Source organism: Anabrus simplex, chromosome 4, assembly GCF_040414725.1.
Source record: "Anabrus simplex isolate iqAnaSimp1 chromosome 4, ASM4041472v1, whole genome shotgun sequence".
Lineage (NCBI taxonomy): Eukaryota > Metazoa > Arthropoda > Insecta > Orthoptera > Tettigoniidae > Anabrus > Anabrus simplex.
In genome coordinates, this window is record NC_090268.1 from 279,283,371 (window position 1) to 279,306,341 (window position 22,971).

Here is a 22,971-nt window from a genome sequence, read left to right on the forward strand (position 1 = left end):
GCCAGATCAGGGATTTTTACCCGGACCTGAGGGCTGGTTCGAGGTCCACTCAGCCTACGTGATTAGAATTGAGGAGCTATCTGACGGTGAGATAGCGGCCCGGGTCTTGAAAGCCAAGAATAACGGCCGAGGGGATTCGTCGTGCTGACCACACGTCACCTCGTAATCTGCAGGCCTTCGGGCTGAGCAGCTGTCGCTTGGTAGGCCAAGGGCCCTCAAGAGCTGTAGTAAAAAAAATGAAATGGCGTATGGCTTTTAGTGCCGGGAGTCTCCGAGGACATGTTCGGCTCGCCAGGTGCAGGTCCTTTGATTTGACAACGGTAGGCGACCTGCGCGTCGTGATGAGGATGCAATGATGATGAAGACACATACACCCAGCCTTTGCCAGTGAAATTAACCAATGGTGGTTAAAATTCCTGACCCTGCCGAAAATCGAACCCGGGACCCCTCAGACCAAAGGCCAGCACGCTAACCATTTAGCCATGGAGTCGGGTTTTGATTAGCTCAGTGGCTCAGCTGCTGGCTTCTTTCCCGGAAGGCTAATGTTCGAATCCCGCTCGATTCTGGGTCGAGAGTTTCATCTCAAGAATCACGTGACACCGGTCTTAAACCCCCGGCCAAAACCAAAATAAGCCTAGGGGGCTCCAGCGACCCCAGAAATAACTGGGATAAGTTTTACTTTTAGTTTTCGTTGTTTTGTGAGTTGGAATAAGTCAAAGTGACATCGTCAATATCTCCTCACTAAGACGGTCACAGTTCGAGTCCTGGACAAAATACTGTATGTGGAGGTTTTGAAATAGCAATTTACATCCATGTGGTTCGTTTTTCGTATAAAACTGTGGATGCTCATTGCGTATGTTAACATAACGTAAAACAGAGTTTGTTTGTTTTGTAAGTTGCAGGTTGCTTTAATCAGCTGACGCGTGTTTTATCGTTCTGTGTGAAGGATAAAGTCCCAGCCGTTCTTTAGATGACGCATGCACAATATGAACGTGTAGCACGAGGAAGGAAGACGATAGCCTGTATCAGCTGTAATGAAACACTGCGGGTCAGTTGTCGACAGAGGAGTCAAAATTGAGTTCGGCATCGCATGAGGGTGGGGGAGGGGGAGGATTCATCCACGGTATCTCTGTCTGTCATAAGAGGTGGTCAAATGCGGCAATTTCTAGCGGCTGTCAAGGACTTTCCGTGGTTTTAATTTAATTTCGTGTGGCTATTTCTAGCCGAGTGCAGCCCTTGACAGGCAGACCCTCCGATGAGGGTGGGCGTCATCTGCCATGTGTAGGTAACTGCGTGTTATTGTGATGGAGGATAGTGTTATGTGTGGTGTGTGAGTTGCAGGGATGTTGGGGACAGCACAAACACCCAGCCTCCGGGCCACTGGAATTAACCAATGAAGGTTAAAATCCCCGACCTGGCCGGGAATCGAACCCGGGACCCCCTGGACCGTAGGCCAGTACGCTGACCATTCAGCCAACGAGTTTTCCGTGGTTAACAGAGGTGTAAGAAGGTGCGGGCATGAAATGGTTCGATAGAGAAAAGATCAAATTTTAACTAAAAACTCTAATAATAATAATAATAATAATGTTATTTGTTTTACGTCCCACTAACTACATTTTAAGGTTTTCGGAGACGCCGAGGTGCCGGAATTTAGTCCCGCAGGATTTCTTTTACGTGCCAGTAAATCTACCGACACGAGGTTGTCGTATTTGAGCACCTTCAAATACCACCGGACTGAACCAGGATCGAACCTGCCAAGTTGGGGTTAGAAGGCCAGCGCCTTAACCGTCTGAGCCACTCAGCCCGGCACTAAAAACTCTAAAGTTCAAAATTGTATTTCTTTCCTTGTTTCTTGTTTCTTTTCAGATATTTTTTCCTTTACGTCGCACGGACACAGATAAGTCTTATGGCGATGATGGGAGAGGAAAGGCCTAGGAATGAGGAGGAAGAGCCGTGGCCTTAATTAAGGTACAGCCCCAGCATTTGCCTGGTGTCAAAATGGGAAACCATGGTTAACCATCTTCAGGGCTGCGGACAGTGGGGTTCGAACCCACTATCTCCGAATGCAAGCTCACAGCCGCACGCCGCTAACCGTACGGCTTTTCAGATTTTAAACTTCGTTATACAAATAACATTTGGATCCTCAGAAGGGGAGCTTTTCAGCTCTCATACAAATAGTTATTCAAATCAGGTACAATAGACATAAAGATTTCTACGAAATGAGTTAGGTAGTCCAAACGTTACACTATTATCAAGAACACTACTGCTCCAGTCAATTACAAGTCAGAGGACTGAGCTCCAAAATTTACATCATTCGAAAAAGCGTCTTTGCTCCAAATAATTACCTAGAGACTACTCTTCAAGTTACATTTAAATAGTTAAACATCAACAGAGGCAACAAGTACATATTCTACATGGCCCTAGTGAAAAAGAAAAGGTAAGATTATTGGCTGAAAATCAAAATGTTAGGAGGCGAACTCTTGCACTCTTTGAAATGCACACGAAAATACAGTACTTAAAACTCTCTGTGAGCTTATGGCCCGAAGTTACAGAGTCTAGCCTATACTACGGAGGTGACTAGCTGGAGAGAAAGTTTTAAATTACAAAAGGAAAATTTTAAAGTTTACGAAATCACAGTCACCTCAAAACCAAGTTGAAGGGGAATACAAGAGGGTTCACACTCGTTATTCCCTAAGTTAGACAAAGTTCTTAGACCAGACTGAAAATTTACATTCAATGATTACATCCAGAAAGAATTTTGAAAACCTTCCCCTCGAGTTAGCTTTCTGAGACTATTACATGATTAAAAGATGCCTGCCATTACCTTGAGCTGGTGCACCTTCCGGAGATGGACGAGGCAATCCCCTGCCCCCTCCATTAACACACTCAAAACCTCTTGACTGGAGCGATCGAAAAAGGACATGGCCCAAAATTCGCAGCTTTTGTAGTGGAGAGGAAGGTTCCAGAATTCTCTGGGCCGAAACCCTGGACACATCCACTAATACAATTGGTTGCTTAAATAAATCTCAAAAAATCCTGATTGGCTACAATATTAAGCAGGCGGGAAGAGATAGAAGTGCTAGTAACCTTAGAACACCAAAAACAATCTACAAACAATTCGGTTTAGGCAACCAAAGAATACCAAAATACTCTTGAAATTTAATTGTCCGTCCCCTCACCAGAGGGAGCACATAAATCGACAGTAGAGATAAAGTTCGAAACTTCTTCACTAGAGGTTTCAGTGTTCGTATCACAGATGGCCTTTTAAAAGGCGCTTAGTTTAAATGTACGAAATTGGTGTACCTCAGGGACAGGTAGCGACTGGGCCTGGCATTTTTTTCATTTACTTGTTCGAGGCTCCGCAATTTCATCGTTCCTATCCAAGGTTACGGATAGTGGAAGCCTATACCTTCATTTCCTGTGGGGGATGGCTGTGCTACTGTTATTATTACTAAATAATAAGGATGGGAGCGTTTAAATAGCAGTATTTTATTATACTTTCTTTTATACTTTTAATAGACGTACATTAATTTTTTATATTAAATTGTCCGTCTTTTCCTTTGGCTTTTCGGACTTTTTCTAATATCAACCTTCCTTAGAATTGCCATCCACCTTTCCTTGTCGAGTACTTTCTTACTCTACACTTGTATCTTTACAACGGGTATCTTCGAACTGGGCTATCTTGGGTAATATATGGTAACCCTAAAAGAAAAGTCCTCGGTCCTCCACAATGGAGGTTTGGTATAGGGCAAATAATCCTATCCTCTAAAACGAATGATGTTCGGAATCCCGAAGAATTATGCCGGACGGATTTAAGGCAACGGTGATGGAAATTAAATCAGGCCCCAAAAAACGTCCTCGTTATTTCAGGGCAAATATTATTTAATTTTCCTTTATTCCAAGAAAGTCTTCCTTTGCGATTCTTAATGCACATCTTCGCCAGACTTCTCCGCTAGTCCTGTATTTATTGCTATGTACTGTATACTTTTTTAAATTATTTAATGCGGTTGAAATGCTTTTATTTCCTACCCTACACTTTATCCCACTTTAAAATGTTGCTAAACATCAAACAAAAGTTTGAAGTATTTCAAAGAAAGGACTCGAAAATTTCCCTGTCCTCTAGTTCGATTCTAAAGTCATTTAAGGATTGTAATTTTTCTGTAAGGTTTGCAACTTAGTTACGTTGTTTGATACAGTAGACAATAAATTCGATCGTGCATTGTAAGCAATATGGCAGAGGAGATTTCCAGGCGTTCACGTGTCACTCCTATGGGGCCATTGGACTCTGCCTGTCGTAGAAGGATCATGTGGCCATCGCTCCCCTCTTGAGGGTTCTTTTAGACCGATTCAAAATTTAAGATCTTCTTACATGTGCAATTACGCCCAAAAACCCAGACGGTATCTACATCGCGCTGGGAAGGAGCGCCATAATTACGGCAGTAGTATTCGTCTGAAAACATAGCCGAACGCCCATATACGATATAGGATACATCTCAGTACCGTATCGTTTAACGTCGCACCCCGGGCAATACCTTCCAAGCCAGAAGGTTATTGCCTAGGCTGCGTAGGGAAAGCAGAGACAGGCCATGATCGGAGTGGGTGGCATTCGATGAGGATGCATTCGCGCATGGCTGCGAAACGCCCTAAGCCCTTCAAGGGTGGCCTGCCACCCAAGTCTTCCTAACATTTGATTCCTGAGGGATAGAAAACATAAAATAAAATAAGGCCAGTATGAAAAGATGGATATCAACACTTCGAAGTCCCTGGTCATTATCAGGACCGACGGAGGTGATTATAAGCTGGTGAAATATCTGAGGAGTATGGGGAATTAGACGTACTCCAAAAGATGAGGATCGATAGCTTGCTACTAAGGACTCGCAGCACTGCCCAAGTTGAGACGCTGTTGAATTATGACCACTTTGGTAATATCCTTGTCAGGGAATAAACGCAGAAGCCTCTGAATCACGTTCAAGGAGTCATCTTCCATTACTTTTTTTTGCTAGTGGCTTTACGTAGCACCGACACAAACAGGTCTTATGGCGACGATGGGATAGGAAAGGCCTAGGAGTTGGAAGGAAGCAGCCGTGGCCTTAATTAAGGTACAGCCCGAGCATTTGTCTGGTGTGAAAATGAGAAACCACGGAAAGCCATCTTCAGGGCTTCCGACAGTAGTAGATGTATTTTAAAATGAAAACTTAATCAGTGCCTTGATGATTTTTATCTATTTTTCCATCTTTTTAATTCGTATTAAATATTATTTATTTATTTATTTATTTATTTATTTATTTATTTATTTATTTATTTATTTATTTATTTATTTATTTATTTATTTATTTATTTATTTATTTATTTATTTATTTATTTATTGTGATTCTGGTCGACCTCTGTGGTGTAGTGGTTAGTGTAATTAGATGCCACCACTGCAGGCCCAGGTTTTATTCCCGACTATGCCACGATATTTGAAAAGTGGTACGAGGGCTGGAAGGGGTTCACTCAGCCTTGGGAGGTGTACTCAGTATAGAGGCCTTTGATTCCCTTCTCAGCAATACTCGAAGTGGTTTTCCGTAGTTTCTCACTTCTTCTCCAGGCAAATGCCGGGATGGTACCTAACTTAAGCCCATGGCCGCTTCCTTCCCTCTTTTTGTCTATCCAGTCCAACCTTCCCATCTCCCCTCGCCCACAAAGCCCCTATTCAGCACAGCAGGTGAGCCGCCTGGGCTAGGTATTGGTCCTCCTCCCCAATTGTGTACGCCCACCCAAAGTGTCACGCTCCAGGACACTGCACTTGAGGTGGTAGAGGTGGGATCCCTCGCTGAGTCCGAGAGAAAAACCAACCCTGGAGGGTAAACCGATGAAGAAAGAAAGAAAGAAAGAAAGAAAGAAAGTGTTTCTGACAGGTACAGACCCAATAATAAGGAACAAAAATGATAAATACATTAATCATCATCATCATCATCATCATCTGTTTACCCTCCAGGGTCGGCTTTTCCCTCGGACACAGCGAGGGATCCCACCTCTACCGCCTCAAGGGCAGTGTCCTGGAGCTTCAGACTCTTGGTCGGGGATACAACTGGGGAGAATGACCAGTACCTCGCCCAGGTGGCCTCACCCGCTATGCTGAACAGGGGCATTGTGGAGGGATGGGAAGATTGGAAGGGATAGGCAAGGAAGAGGGAAGGAAGCGGCCGTGGCCTTAAGTTAGGTACCATCCCGGCATTTGCCTGGAGAAGTGGGAAACCACGGAAAACCACTTCGAGGATGGCTGAGGTGGGAATCGAACCCACCTCTACTCAGTTGACCTCCCGAGGCTGAGTGGACCCCGTTCCAGCCCTCGTACCACTTTTCAAATTTCGTGGCAGAGCCGGGAATCGAACCCGGACCTCCGGGGGTGGCAGCTAATCACACTAACCACTACACCACAGAGGCGGACTACGTTAATACTATACTATATTAATACTATTGCACTTTAAGACTACAACAGTTCACACATCATTTCCAAATTCAAATAAACATCTATATACAGTATATAAAAGCAAGTCGGGCTGGAGCGATGTATATATAAATATTTAAAAATGAAAAAAAGACGTGAATTAATGAGGCACTTCCAGAAATCTCAGAAATTTGAAACTTGGTACGAGGGAAACTGATGACCCCAGGATCCCTAGAAAAATCTGAAATTCTCAAAATTCCCTGAAGGGGGCACGCTGGGGGGGGGCTCAAATTTTGGGCTCAGCATAAGAACACAGTCGTATAGTATATGCAAAACGATAACCTATACGTTTCGTGGGCTTAAAAGTTTTCCGGAATTTCCTCATTTTTTACCCTATCCCCCCAAATCAAGATGGCGGCACAACCTGCCAGACGAGGTAGACAATTGAAATTTGGTGAAATTATAGCTTTTGGTCCCTAACCGACGGGAAAAATCCAAGTAGTTCAAATTTTTCACTTTTTACCCCCAAAGATATCGAAATATGGAGGCAATTTTAATGACTGTGCAGACATTCCTTTTGAGCTATTTTTTGGCTAAACGGTAAGTCGTATCACAAAACGGATGGCACAATGTCCCTTCAATTCGGAGTCATCTACAACTTTGGTCCTGTGACATTTGTCGTATCTCTCTCCCTTATACGTTAAATTTGGCCGTATTTCTGAATTGTTCGTAAATTTGGTGATTTTTACAAGTATATTTCATTGTTTGACACACTTATAAGAATGATAGGATCATCGCGTTAGGTGTGCACATTGGCACGATTAAGGGACATATGTGTACCAAATTTCATGATTCTAGCTTATACATAAGTAGGCAAAATGTAATGTAAAATGTTAAAAATGCACCCAAATTTCACCCTATTCAAAATTTGAACTCAATTTACCCCCTTAATATGGGAGATACGAGGATATGATTTAGAAACAAACATTTAGAGCGATAAATGAGGCGTCTGATGGCGCAAACCGTTTCTTAATATCATAAACCGTTTAGGAGATATGAATCTCGAAGTGGAAGTCTGCACTTTTCAACGTGCTCATTTTTATCCGTCATCTATATATATAAAAGCAAGTCGGGCTGGAGCGATGTATATATAAATATTTAAAAATGAAAAAAGACGTGCCCTGAAGATGGTTTTCCGTGGTTTCCCATTTTCACACCAGGCAAATGCCGGGGCTGTACCTTAATTAAGGCCACGGCCGCTTCCTTCCACTTCCTAGGCCTTTCCTATCCCATCGTCGCCATAAGATGTATCTGTGTCGGCGCGACGTAAAACAAATAGCAAAAAAAAAAAAAAAAAAGAAAAAAGACGTGAATTAATGAGGCACTTCCAGAAATCTCAGAAATTTGAAACTTGGTACGAGGGAAACTGATGACCCCAGGATCCCTAGAAAAATCTGAAATTCTCAAAATTCCCTGAAGGGGGCACGCTGGGGGGGCTCAAATTTTGGGCTCAGCATAAGAACACAGTCGTATAGTATATGCAAAACGATAACCTATACGTTTCGTGGGCTTAAAAATTTTCCGGAATTTCCTCATTTTTATCCCCTGTCCCCCCAAATCAAGATGGCGGCACAACCTGCCAGACGAGGTAGACAATTGAAATTTGGTGAAATTATAGCTTTTGGTCCCTAACCGACGGGAAAATTCCAAGTAGTTCAAATTTTTCACTTTTTACCCCCAAAGATATCGAAATATGGAGGCAATTTTAATGACTGTGCAGACATTCCTTTTGAGCTATTTTTTTGGCTAAACGGTAAGTCGTATCACAAAACGGATGGCACAATGTCCCTTCAATTCGGAGTGATCTACAACTTTGGTCCTGTGACATTTGTCGTATCTCCCTCCCTTATACGTTAAATTTGGCCGTATTTCTGAATTGTTCGTAAATTTGGTGATTTTTACAAGTATATTTCATTGTTTGACACACTTATAAGAATGATAGGATCATCGCGTTAGGTGTGCACATTGGCACGATTAAGGGACATATGTGTACCAAATTTCATGATTCTAGCTTGTACATAAGTAGGCAAAATGTAATGTAAAATGTTAAAAATGCACCCAAATTTCACCCTATTCAAAATTTGAACTCAATTTACCACCTTAATATGGGAGATACGAGGATATGATTTAGAAACAAACATTTAGAGCGATAAATGAGGCGTCTGATGGCGCAAACCGTTTCTTAATATCATAAACCGTTTAGGAGATATGAATCTCGAAGTGGAAGTCTGCACTTTTCAACGTGCTCATGCTTATCCGTCATCTATATATATAAAAGCAAGTCGGGCTGGAGCGATGTATATATAAATATTTAAAAATGAAAAAAGACGTGAATTAATGAGGCACTTCCAGAAATCTCAGAAATTTGAAACTTGGTACGAGGGAAACTGATGACCCCAGGATCCCTAGAAAAATCTGAAATTCTCAAAATTCCCTGAAGGGGGCACGCTGGGGGGGCTCAAATTTTGGGCTCAGCATAAGAACACAGTCGTATAGTATATGCAAAACGATAACCTATACGTTTCGTGGGCTTAAAAATTTTCCGGAATTTCCTCATTTTTATCCCCTATACCCCCAAATCAAGATGGCGGCACAACCTGCCAGACGAGGTAGACAATTGAAATTTGGTGAAATTATAGCTTTTGGTCCCTAAAAGACGGGAAAATTCCAAGATGTTCAAATTTTTCACTTTTTACCCCCAAAGATATCGAAATATGGAGGCAATTTTAATGACTGTGCAGACATTCCTTTTCAGCTATTTTTTGGCTAAACGGTAAATCGTATCACAAAACGGATGGCACAATGTCGCTTCAATTTGGAGTGATCTACAACTTTGGTCCTGTGACATTTTGTCGTATCTCTCTCCCTTATACGTTAAATTTGGCCGTATTTCTGGATTGCTCGTAAATTTGGTGATTTTTACAAGTATATTTCATTGTTTGACACACGTATAAGAATGATAGGATCATCGCGTTAGGTGCGCACATTGGCACGATTAAGGGACATATGTGTACCAAATTTCATGATTCTAGCTTATACATAAGTAGGCAAAATGTAATGTAAAATGTTAAAAATGCACCCAAATTTCACCCTCTTCAAAATTTGAACTCAATTTACCCCCTTAATATGGGAGATACGAGGATATGATTTAGAAACAAACATTTAGAGCGATAAATGAGGCGTCTGACGGCGCAAACCGTTTCTTAATATCATAAACCGTTTAGGAGATATGAATCTCGAAGTGGAAGTCTGCACTTTTCAACGTGCTCATGCTTATCCGTCATCTATATAAATAAAATCGTAACGACCGTGTGTCTGTACATTGATTATTTTGGCGAAATTTCCGTACAGTTATCCGTTTCAGGTGTAATAATGACCATCTGCATCATTTTTAGCTTTGGTGTCTGTTTGTTTGTCTGTTTGTCTGTTTGTCTGTCCTTCTATAACTTGAAAACTACTAAATATATTTTTCCACCAAACTTCATATTTAGAATCCACCTGTCCTTGGGTAGGTTTTAGAGCAAATATCGTTTCTAAATCCCTGAACTGAGTGGGGATTTTTACGAAACCGAAACCGTGATTTTGCACTCCCTCAAAGTATACATAACCGAACTTAATGGAAATCAACCTGCCTTAATGAAAATTAATTTCTAAACTTTTTTTCTCATGTGCATCATTTCGATAACAGGATTTAGTAAGGGAGATATCATTAACGGACCGTTTTTCGGTACAAATCCCAGTGGACTTAACGCAAGAGCGGGTGCTTTTAAAGCGTACTTCTTACAACTTGAAAACTAACAAGATATTTGAACCAAACTTTATATATAGCATCCATCTGTCCGAGGGTAGGTTTCCTTGGTGTCTGTTGGTTAGTTTGTTTGTTTGTTTGTTTGTTTGTTTGTTTGTTTGTTTGTTTGTTTGTTTGTTTGTTTGTTTGTCTGTTTGTCTTTCTCTAACTTGAAAACTACTGTATATATTTCCACCAAACTTCATATTTAGAATCCACCTGTCCTTTGGGGATGTTTTACTGCAAATATTGTTTCTAAATCCCTGAACTAATTGGGGGTTTATACGAAACCGAAACCGTGATTTTGCACTCCCTCAAAATACACACAACCAAACTTAATGGAAATCTACCTGCCTTAATGGAAATTAATTTCTAAACCTTTTCTTCTCATGTGCATAATTTCAATCACTTACAGGAAAGATAGTATGATCAAACTCTACACGAACATTGGCCCACCCAGTACCCATATGTGAGCCAAATGCTGTGTCACATAATTATCCGAAAAGTAATGCAATGTAAGATATTCTTACACAAATTTCAACCTACTCAACGTTTCTGATTCAATCTGACCCATGAATAGCTTAGATGCGAGAAAATATCATAGGACCAGCCATTTAGATCGCTAAATACTGCGCCTTACTGTACAATCCTTTGTTGATATGACGTACCGTTTAGCAGCAGTTAATCTGTAAATGAAGGTCTGCAATATTGTAAACATTCATATACTTTCGTATGTCCATCTGTATATATTCATTGATGTCGATTTGTAGCGATCGAGAAAGGATGTGTCTGCTATTGTAATCAGTACTCCCTACACCGACTTTGACTGCTGGCAGTAGGAATGGGGTCCTTCTCCAACTCCTGTGTAACTGGCATTAGTAAGGAGGGCCTACCATTTTAATGAATAATTCACTTCTCGGTTTGTCTTGCAGAAGGCAAGGGATCATGCAGTTTTGTTCGAAAGTCCCCTACTCTATTGTGTTTGGCTCTAGCCCAGGGTGCCCGCCATTATAAACAAATGTTCCAATCTAAAATTTGACTAGCATTAGGCATAGTGGCCTGCTATTTTCATGGAAACTCACTAATTCTGTGTGACTGGCAGTAAGCTGGCTAACAGCAGTAAAAAGGGACTGTCATTATAATGATAACTGCACAACTCAATTTTGACTGGTGGTAGGGAAGTTGCCTGGTATTATAATAAAAACTCCTCAACTGTAACCTGTCTGAAAGTAGGAAATGGGTCTGCCATTGTAACTAAAACTCCCCAAATCGATTGTGACCGCGCAGTAGGCATTGGGGCCTGCAATTATAATGTAAACTTGCCAACTCGATTGTGAATGGCAGTAGGCAAGTGAGCCTGCCGTTATCATCACAACTCCGCAACCCTCACTTTACATTGGAAACAACATATGTGGACCTCCCCATGCTATTACTCGGATAAGGCTAAGAGAAATGCAATTTTAAAACAATCTCATTTGCTGCACGCACAGTATTTACGTCGATATCCGTATACAATGTAGAATACCGTAGCGAAGCACGGGTACATTTGCTAGTATCAAATATTAAAGTTAAGACATTCTAAAAACATAATTTCCAAACATCAACTAAAGTTACATTAAAAAGCAAAACACAAGCATGCAGTATGATACATATAATGAGGTAGTGGTATATACACTAGCGTCCAAAAGTTAAACATGATCACTAAACGAGGCCATACCGCCTGATAGGAATGTCAGACGGATTGCTGAACAAACGGAGGCTGAATCACACACCATATGTCACACAACTTGTCCAAAGAAAACAGTGTCAGAAAGGTTCTGATAGCTAAGGCATACCTTTGACAATAACTAACAAAACTTTGCAATGTCTTCCACAACAAAATATTCTGTTAATAGAGTGTATGGTAACCCCTAACTGCCACACATGCTTCGCAGCGACGTGGCATGCTCTCTATCAGATTGTCCAAGAGCTCTTGTGGCAGTCGATCCCATTCCTCCGAAAGGGCAATGCTAAGATCTTGGAGGGTCATTGGTGGAGGCTGCCGGGATACAATTCGCCTCCCCAATGCATCCCAGGCATGTTCTATAGGATTCAGATCCGCAGATCTCGCTGGCCAGTCCATACGATTAATGTCTTCCCCAGCCAGAAATTCATCCACCAGAGCAGCGCGGTGTGGTCGGGCATTATCGTCCATTAAGAGGAAGTCTGGACCAACCACACTTCTGAAGTGTCGAACATGTGGTCTCAGTAGCTCATCCCTATATGTCCGAGTGTTAACAGTGTTCCTCGGACCACCCATGAAGATATGCAGGTCCGTACGGCCATTCAATATGATGCCGCTCCAAACAATGACGCCACCACCACCATACTGGTCCCGTTCCACGATGTTCCTGTGGTTGTATCGGCTACCCGGTTCTCTCCAGATTAATGTGCGATGGGAATAGTTCTGCTAACTGAAGCGGGATTTATCTATGAAGGGCGCATACCTCCATTCATTCATGGTCCAGTTTCGATGTTGACGGCTCCACAGTAAACGGGTGCGTCTCTGTGCTGCAGTGAGCGGGACGCACAACGCTGGACGTCGGGCAAACAGCCCTGCTGTTCTGAGCCTCCGGTACACAGTTTGCCTGGAAACGGCAACCCTTGAGACGGCTGCAAGCTCCGCCGACAATCTTGCAGGTGCACTCCGATTTCGTCGGGCGCTTAAGGCCAGATATCGGTCCTGCTGTGGGGTAGTTTCCCTTGGTCGACCTGGTACTGGCCTACGATAAACATCTCCTGTGTCTCAAAATCGTCTCCAAAGCCTAGAAATGACACTTTGTGGCACATTCAAGGATACGGCGACTTCGGTCGGTGTATGGACTGCTTCCAGGCGGCCGAGTATTCTACCCTGCAAAACGGGGTCCAAATGGCATCATTGTGCCATTATGTTGTCACGTTCACCACGAGGCTACACTTTGCACACTATAACAAGGTAAACAGGACTGAGGTAATATGGGGCGCAGGCACTGGCTGTGTTTACCTTGCGATTACGCCGCGAGTCAAAGTAGGGAACACTCCTTTCCTATACAGAGCGAACACGTAAGGTTGGTAGATGCATATGTCGTGCGATTTGCGGTCTATTTCCTGTTGCCCTACTTACTCGTAACTTATGCTTAACGTTTGGACACTAGTGTATATTCAATGCTATACAAACAATTCAATTAACTATTGGTCATAGGTTTCATGTTCGTGTGTACTCCGGATAATAAGTTTAAGGAAAGGAAAAGGTCATCGAAATACATCGAGTACACCGTTATTATCTGAATATTAAACGATTGATTCTGAGTCTTAGAAATTCTAGTACTGTTTTCACACATTGTCTTGCAAAGATAAATAAAATGCGTTAGTGTACTGAAAAATATATCCAAACTGAAAGTAATTGAGTATTCATTATAAATTCTTTTGCAGATATTGACTGCAGAATTCTTGTAGTGTTAAGTTTTTGTTTTTGGGCATTGTATTTAAATTAACGCCCTCCTCTGAATCAGCAGGTAAGTTTTAGTTACCATTCATTTCGATTCATATCAGGAGTTGATGAACTTGCTGTTAGGTCCCTTTAAACAATCATCATCATCATCTTATAAGTCGTCTTATTACGTGTATAGTGTTTTAGGTCTGTGACTTCCCAGAAGTCCGCCTCTGTGGTGTAGTGGTTAGCGTGATTAGCTGCCACCCCCGGAGGCCCGGGTTCGATTCCCGGTCTGCCACGAAAATTTTTGAAAAGTGGTACGAGGGCTGGAACGGGGTCCACTCAGCCTCGGGAGGTCAACTGAGTAGAGGTGGGTTCGATTCCCATCTCGGCCATCCTGGAAGTGTTTCTCCGTGGTTTCCCACTTCTCCTCCAGGCGAATGCCGGGATGGTACCTAACTTAAGGCCACGGCCACTTCCTTCCCTCTTCCTTGCCTATCCCTTCGAATCTTCCCATCCCTCCACAAGGCCCCTGTTCAGCATAGCAGGTGAGGCCGCCTGGGCGAGGTACTGGTCATACTCCCCAGTTGTATCCCCCGACCAAGAGTCTGAAGCTCCAGGACACTGCCCTTGAAGCAATAGAGGTGGGATCCCTCTCTAAGTCCGAGGGAAAAACCGAACCTCGAGAGTAAGCAGATGATGATGATGATGATGACGATGATGACTTCCCAGAAAAATGGTTCCTAAAATTCCCGTATGAAATGCTGTTAAACACGCTGTCCGACTTGAGAGCACTTAACTTTGGAACTACCCTTAAACTTAACATACCGAGCTCGATAGCTGCAGTCGCTTAAGTGCGGCCAGTATCCAGTAATCGGGAGATAGTGGGTTCCAGCCCCACTGTCGGCAGCCCTGAAGATGGTTTTCCGTGGTTTCCCATTTTCACACCAGGCAAATGCTGGGGCTGTACCTTAAATAAGGCCACGGCCGCTTCCTTCCCATTCCTACACCTTTCCTATTCCATCGTCGCCATAAGACCTATCTGTGTCGGTGCGACGTTAAACAAATAGCAAAAAAAAAAAAAAAAAACTTAACAAAATCATGCTGGAAGAAGTGTTTGAAGTTTAGTGTCTAATGTTGTTATTACATTTTCAGCGGTACTCTTCCTGTGTCATCGCCTATGCTTTGGCGGTACTACAGATCTGCTCCTGCCACCCAATAAGGACATTGGAATTTCAAATAAAATGACGTTATCTTCCTCTGCACCATACCAAGGTGGTGGTTTGCAGTCGTACGCTCTTCCAGGGGGATATCTTCCACCGGCTTCAACCTATCCAAACCAAATCCTTCAGCTTCCATCTGCCCGTAGTGTCTGTCCAGATGTCTGCCCCTTGATCTTCGAACCGGTCTGTGCAGCTAGTAACACTCATCCAGCTCACACATTTTCCAACAGGTGTTTCCTCCAGATGTACAATTGTAAGAATAACCAAAGTAAGTATCTAGCTCTTATTTCAGTAAAACGTTGTCTAATTGAGAGTGACATTACACGAGACTTTGGAACAATGTATTCTTAGCGAATATTTCAAAACACACTTGAGTTCTCTTCAAAGTATAATGCTGATATTTCCAATATGGTGATGAATTTGTTTATTCTGTTAGTATGAGTTAAAAATTTAAATATTTAAAGATTGGGAATTTAAGAAGGTGAAACTTGTGATGAAGTTTCAAATTTATTTGGAAGGCTGACAATGTTAACCAGTAGTAAGAATATTCCTTAGATAGAAACCAAATCATAAATACAAAGGGGATTGTTTAACTAAAAAAGAAGTTAAAATTAAGGGCACAACAAGTATAGGAGGTAAAGTAGTAAATGAAAGAATAATTAGTCCCTGAATTACCGGGCGAGTTGGCCGTGCGCGTAGAGGCGCGCGGCTGTGAGCTTGCATCCGGGAGATAGTAGGTTCGAATCCCACTATCGACAGCCCTGAAGATGGTTTTCCGTGGTTTCCCATTTTCACACCAGGCAAATGCTGGGGCTGTACCTTAATTAAGGCCACGGCCGCTTCCTTTCAACTCCTAGGCCTTTCCTATCCCATCGTCGCCATAAGACCTATCTGTGTCGGTGCGACGTAAAGCCCCTAGCAAAAAAAAAAAAGTCCCTGAATTCGTTCAGAATTGCATGACATGTTGAGCGACTGAAACACGTTTGTCATAATTGTGGCTATAACCAGGAAACGTTGATAATTAAGGTATTTTAAAATAATTATACGTAGGTAGTTAATGATTCTACACCGTTTCTGTGGTGTAGTGGTTATTGTGATGTGATTAGCTGCCACCCTCGGACGCCTGGGTTCGATTTCGGGCTCTACCATGGAATTTGAAAAGTGGTACGAGGACGTCAACGGGGTCCACTCAGCCTCGGGAGGTCAACTGATTAGAGGAGAGTTCGATTTCCACCTCTGCCATCCTCGAAGTGGTTTTCCGTTGTTTCCCACTTCTCCTCCAGACAAATACCGGGATGATACCTAACTTAAGACCACGGCCACTTCCTTCCTCCTTCCTTTTCTATCCTTTCTGATCTTCTCATCCCCCACAATGCCCCTGTCCAGCATAGTAGGTGAGGCCGCCTGAGTGAGTTACTGGTCCTCAGTCCCAGCAGTACCCCTCCGCCCAAAGTCTCGCGTTCCAGAACACTGCCCTTGAGGTGGTAGAGGTGGGATCCCTCGCTGGAGGTCGAGGTAAAAACCAACCCCGGAGGGTAAACGGATTAAGAAAGGAAGATATGGATAGATCTCAATTCGTTTCAATAACATATTCTCTTTTTTTTATCCTCGAGTATGTCGCCGAGACTGTTCCAATTCCACACTCCCACACTGACGAAAACGTTTTGGTAAAAGCGCTTCTCTAGAGACCTGGCCAGGATAACAGTCACTCCAGGAATAATATTTTGAAATGATATTATGTCTCTTATTCTGTTCTGTATTCCTTCTGTACAGTTTACATTGGTCCGCCTCTGTGGTGTAGTGGTTAGCGTGATTAGCTGCCACCCCCGGAGGCCCGAGTTCGATTCCCGGCTCTGCCACGAAATTTGAAAAGTGGCACGAGGGCTGGCACGGGGTTCACTCAGCCTCGGGAGGTCAACTGAGTAGAGGTGGGTTCGATTCCCACCTCAGCCATCCTGGAAGTGGTTTTCCGTGGTTTCCCACTTCTCCTCCAGGCGAATGCCGGGATGGTACCTAACTTGAGGCCACGGCCGCTTCCTTCCCTCTTCCTTGTCTATCCCTTCCAATCTTCCCATCCCTCCACAAGGCCCCTGTTCAGCATAGCAGGTGAGGCCGCCTGGGCGAGGTACTGGTCATTCTCCCCAGTTGTATCCCCCGACCAAGAGCCTGAAGCTCCAGGACACTGCCCTTGAGGCGGTAGAGGTGGGATCCCTCGCTGAGTCCGAGGGAAAAGCCGAACCTGGAGGGTAAACAGATGATGATGATGATGATGACAGTTTACATTCCCTGTTAAAATACTTCCCAAATATGTAAAAGACCATACTTGCTCCAATGTATCTCCCTATATCTCCACGTGGGAATTTTTAGGTTGTTTTGAGATTTTCATCACTGTTGACTAAGTGAACTTAATATTCATTCCGTATCGTTCTGCTGGAGATGTTGTAAATTGTATGACTAACGTGCGCATAGGATCACTTTCTATCTTGATGGCCATCACTCTTTCACTTTCTTTCTTTCTTTCTTTCTTTCTTTCTTTCTTTCTTTCTTAATCAGCTTACCCTCCATGGTTGGTTTTTCCCCTCGGACTCAGCGAGGGGTCCCACCTCTACCGCCTCAAGGTCAGTGTCCTGGAGCTTCAGGCTCTGGGTGTCCGACTCGTTGGCTGAATAGTCAGCGTGCTGGCCTTCGGTTCAGAGGGTCCCGGGTTCGATTCCCGGCCGGGTCGGGGATTTTAACTTTCATTGGTTAATTCCAATGGCCCAGGGGCTGGGTGTTTGTGCTGTCTCCAACATCCCTGCAACTCACACACCACATATAACACTGTCCTCCACCACAAGAACACGCAGTTACCTACAGATGGCAGATGCCGCCCACCCTCATCGGAGGGTCTGCCTTACAAGGGCTGCACTCGGCTAGATATAGCCACACGAAATTATTATTATAGGCTCTGGGTCGGGGGATACAACTGGGGAGGATGACCAGTACCTCGCCCAGACAGCCTCACCTGCTATGCTGAACAGGGGCCTTGCGGGGGCATGGGAAGATTGGAAGGGATAGACAAGGAAGAGGGAAGGAGGCAGCCGTGGCCTTAAGTTAGGTATCATCCCGGCATTTGCCTGGAGGAGAAGTGGGAAACCACGGAAAACCACTTCCAGGATGGCTGAGGTGGGAATCGAACCCACTTCTACTCAGTTGACCTCCCGAGGCTGAGTGGACCCCGTTCCAGCCCTCGTACCACTTTTCAAAAATGTTTGTGGTAGAGCCGGGAACGAACCCGGGCCTCCGGGGGTGGCAGCTAATCGCACTAACCACTACACCACAGAGGCGGACCACTCTTTCACTCTTCATTATAATACTTCAGTTCTTTTACTATTATTATACCTGCTCCTTTGTTCTTGCTCTTTTCTCCTATGTACGAGGTGTGGTTTTTTTTATGTAAGGGCCGTTTGGAAATAACTACAGTACACAACGAAAGACGATTTTCAAGCACTACATTTATTTGCAGACTCTACCTACTTTACTGTAATTTTTAACATAGCCGCCAGGTTTGTTTAAGCACTTATCATAATTTACAACTAAGTTTTGAATATCCTCTACATAGAAACTCGCCACCTGCTCCGATAACCACCGGGCGAGTTGGCCGTGCGGTTAGGGGCGCGCAGCTATGAGTTCGCATCCGGGAGATAGTGGGTTCGAATCCCACTGTCGGCATCCCTGAAGATAATTTTCCGTGGTTTCCCATTTTCATGCCAGGAAAATGCTGGGGCTGTACCTTAATTAAGACCAAGGCCGCTTCCTTCCCATTCCTAGGCCTTTCCTGTCTCATCGTCGCCATAAGACCTATCTGTGTCGGTGCGACGTAAAGCAAAAGAGCAAAAAAAATGCTCCGATAACCAAGAGTTCTTGATCTTGATCTTGCGCTGGGACAGTCTGTTTGGCCTTCACCTTTACAGGCGAATGTGTGTGCCTCCATTCCATGCTCTGTTGCTTCGATTCGGACGTTATATGCGAAACCCATGTTTCGTCTCCCGTTACTCAACATGCCATCACCTTCTTCGGCATAACCTAGACACGTTCCTAACCTCCTAACGGAGAACCACAAAAATACAAGATTTTAGTGTTCGATTACGTTTTTGACTCATTATGCCGAAGGAGGTGACGACATGTTGAGCGTGATCGTAACGGGAGAAGAAGCATGGGTTTCGCATGTCACGCCCGAATCGAAGTAACAGAGCATGGAATGCTATTTTGTTTTTTTTTTGTTTTTTTTTTTTTTTTTGCTAGGGGCTTTACGTCGCACCGAAAGCATGGAATGGAGACACACACATTCGCCTGTAAAGGTGAAGACCAAACATTCCATTTTCACATTTTCCAGCTTTCCTCTTCTATTCATTGTCCTCATGTCCCAAGTTCCTATCCTCAATGTGCCATGGTTTAATTTAGTCTTGTTAGTAGTTCGTCATGCACTTAGTGATAAATTGCCTGTCCGGAGATCCGACTGTGAATAGGCCTATATTTTACCTCCTGAAAATTTCATCTCAGGACTTAGTATGTTTGGAGTTTAGTTCGATACGTCTTGGGATGTCCATAAGGCTCCTTAATGGACTGGTTTCCTGCTGGCTTCTCCATCGTATGCCATGCCGTTGACTAAATAATGCTGCTTAATCCGCCTGTAGGGGTAATTTCTCACTCCAAGGTCAAAAGAGTGACCTGATAACCTACTCGCTCCTCCCACCCTCTGAAGAGGCTGACAGCAATATATAGGGAAGCCATTTGTACCGGTGACTACTCGATCCTCTTTTAGGCTACTCAGCATTTGTCAGGAAATGTAGGACTTGTTTCCCCAGTGGCTCGAATATTTTCTGCCCAGTATACTTTTAAATCTGGTGAAGTTATTCTAAGTATGTATTTGACATGTTTTTCCTGATCTTTCTCTATAATGTCTACTTTATTTGTTTTAGATTTGCGGATTGTATCGCTTGGACCATGTAGGTGCTCTATGCATTAGGTCGAGAAGAATGCGACATGCTGAAGAAAGTCTTTGATTATACTTTATATTTATTTATTTATTTATTTATTTATTTAATTTAATTTCTTGTGATATTTGTACAATTATTAGGGAAATAAAGAAACCACTTAGTAAACTTGCCTTATTTTTTTGAATTTTCATTAAAACATTAAAAAAATACCATCACGTTTTGATGCAAAGACTTATCCCCATTCATAACCAACCCTTCAGATAAAAATGTTACATTGACGAAATTTGATTAATCCTAATATTAAATAACCCACAGCCTGAAATACTAAACGTATCGTTATTCCTGTATTTCCACAGTGTAAGGTATGGGTGTGAACGTGCGTAGGTCAGATGGTCACGGCAAGCTTATCCGGCAGAAGTCAAGAAGTATTTTCAGGGTTGAAGTATTTGGCTGGATTGTGGACCGCGCTAATCATCCGTTGTAGCACCAGGATATCACATAATTACCTTTTTATTCATTTTCGTATAATTCTCATTCGCAAATGTAATTATTCGTATATGTCAAATATCAGGCAAGGTAAGTAAAATGTAATTACTACTTTCTAATCAAAGGAAAATACACACACCGTTTGCCAATATTTCCACAGTGTAAGGTATGGGTGTGAACGTGCGTAGGTCAGATGGTCACGGCAAGCTTATCCGGCAGAAGTCAAGAAGTATTTTCAGGGTTGAAGTATTTGGCTGGATTGTGGACCGCGCTAATCATCCGTTGTAGCACCAGGATATCACATAATTACCTTTTTATTCATTTTCGTATAATTCTCATTCGCAAATGTAATTATTCGTATATGTCAAATATCAGGCAAGGTAAGTAAAATGTAATTACTACTTTCTAATCAAAGGAAAATACACACACCGTTTGCCAATATTTCTTTTTATCATATTGCCCTCTTCTTACCGGGCATAGCTCAGCCGGAGAACGAGAGTCCCGAGGGTGGACCGTTCGTTGTCTGGCTTTACTTATTTTCGAAGGCAGGGTAAGAGACAAGGACTAGCGACAATAACACAAGAATATAAAACAACAGGTTCTGACATTTATTATAAACTAACACATTTAACAATAACAAATTTAATTAACAATTTTGATGAGAAAATTAATTTCTTCTCCGCCAGTTCCTCTTAACTGCATATAATCTCCACTATTCTCGGTCGACAATGTTTCTGTAAGTATACATAACGTGTATTAGCCTACTTCTGGCTCAGTGAAATAATAACAAAATAAAAATAATAATGATCTTATTCTTTGTAAGTTAAAAGAAAGAGAAATTTGTCTGATTCCTATTTATCTTGAATGTCGAATTACTAGATTTTCTCATTTCAATATTTATCTCAAATAAATCCTTCCTTCTTTAATGTGCTGAATAAAGCGTTACCTCAATAAAATTGAAAATTAATTAAACCAAAATCTTATCAAAAATATTACTAAAAATGTTTCCATTGGACTTAAATTTTGCACCGTTGTGCCTGTACAATAATTATTCCTCTTAATCTTCCTCTAATATTTCGTCTGACAAACGTAAAGTCAATCTTTGGTATTTGACACTTCTAAAGAAAATTTTCACATCGTGAGCTTTACAAAATTAAATAGTGAACCAAGTCCACGGAAATGATCCTTCCTTATTCATTACCGTGTGATACTCTGAACCTTCCTTTACTTAAATACCAAATAAAATTCACTAAAGATTTAAATTTCAGAAAGTTATGCCAACACAAACAACGACGCTGACAATCAGGTCTCAACGTAACGAACACGTGGTCTGGTCAAAATCATGGTCAAAGAAAATATCACAATGCATTGAAATAATATCAATCACACACACAACATTCACACTAAGGCACACGAGAATTATTTACACTATTTACAACGAATTCTAGCCTTTGAATATTAATCTTTGATTTTTACTCCTAATATTTGAAATTTTTCGATGACGGTATCGGGCAAAGAAAAATATTTTTCGTCCCTCAGGAATGTGATGAAGTCTGGATAATCACTTAATTAAAGAAGATGAAATTAACAAAGTTGGTCATGATAATATTGTGCCATTTCACTGTTATGAGAAGTTACAACTGTAAGTAGAACAAAGATGGAATCCATGTATCTGGGAATAATTAATGCCGAAAGATCTGAATCATACCGCATGTGAAGACAAAAGTGCTCGCATCAAGTGGGAGAGAAGAAGAAGTAAGATCCAGAAGGCAGTGAAAAGGATCGAACGGGAATATTGTTACTAACAATTAAAAAAAAAAAGGAGAACGAGATTGGATTGCTACCAAGAAATATATGGATTGAGAATAGAAGTAACTGTACCAAACTTGAAGACGGCACAGCAACAAATCAGCTCCGCGGGATAAAGAAGGAATTCTAAAAGCTACATTGCGAATTGAACTAGAGATCAAAAATTCCATTCAGCGATCTCCAAGAGACGTGAAGAGAGGAAATAACGGCAACTAGCTTACGTCACTGCAGTCCTAGCTGACGTACTTCCGATATTACCGAAGTGAAGAATTACAAAGGGAATCCTACAATAACTGGAAATATAGTGAAGAAAAAGAATTAATCATTTCAAATTCTAAAATTATATCAAGTTAAGGAAATATTCGACTAGTAAATCAACTTTTTCAGAGGAAACAATCTTCATGTTAGACAGCTTCTCGCAGTTATTCTCAATGGAAATGCTAATCAATCTTATATGCCATTCTATTCCGTCTAGACCACAGATGAACATGGAGCTCTAAGGAGATGATAAGCCAGACTGCCCAAATGGGTGCCGCAGGATGACGTGGCCGACCGAGATGACTGAGCCCAGAGGAGGAACATGTGAATATTTCCCGTCCACCAAGGGAAATAAGTAGCGACGTTTCATTATGTCCTGTCAGCTGGACATATGACGGCGACTGGAGCTGCTGAATTCAGATAAGTTTTACTTTTAAATCAGTGTAATAATGTTTGTATTTAACCGTAAATGTAGTATGGTTTATTAT

General features: G+C 42.3%; 1 protein-coding gene across 1 annotated transcript in view; it reads left to right on the forward strand.

Moving 5' to 3' along the window:
* LOC136871875 (agrin) overlaps positions 1-20,040 on the forward strand; it is a 31,144-nt gene extending 11,104 nt beyond the window's left edge. Inside the window, exons 2-3 of the mRNA XM_068227233.1 lie at positions 14,884-15,219; positions 19,913-20,040. Of these exons, the coding sequence (XP_068083334.1) occupies positions 14,973-15,219; positions 19,913-19,959 (294 nt within the window). The 5' untranslated portion in view covers positions 14,884-14,972 and the 3' untranslated portion in view covers positions 19,960-20,040. The remainder of the gene's footprint in view (positions 1-14,883; positions 15,220-19,912) is intronic.
* The last annotated feature ends 2,931 nt before the right edge of the window (positions 20,041-22,971 follow it).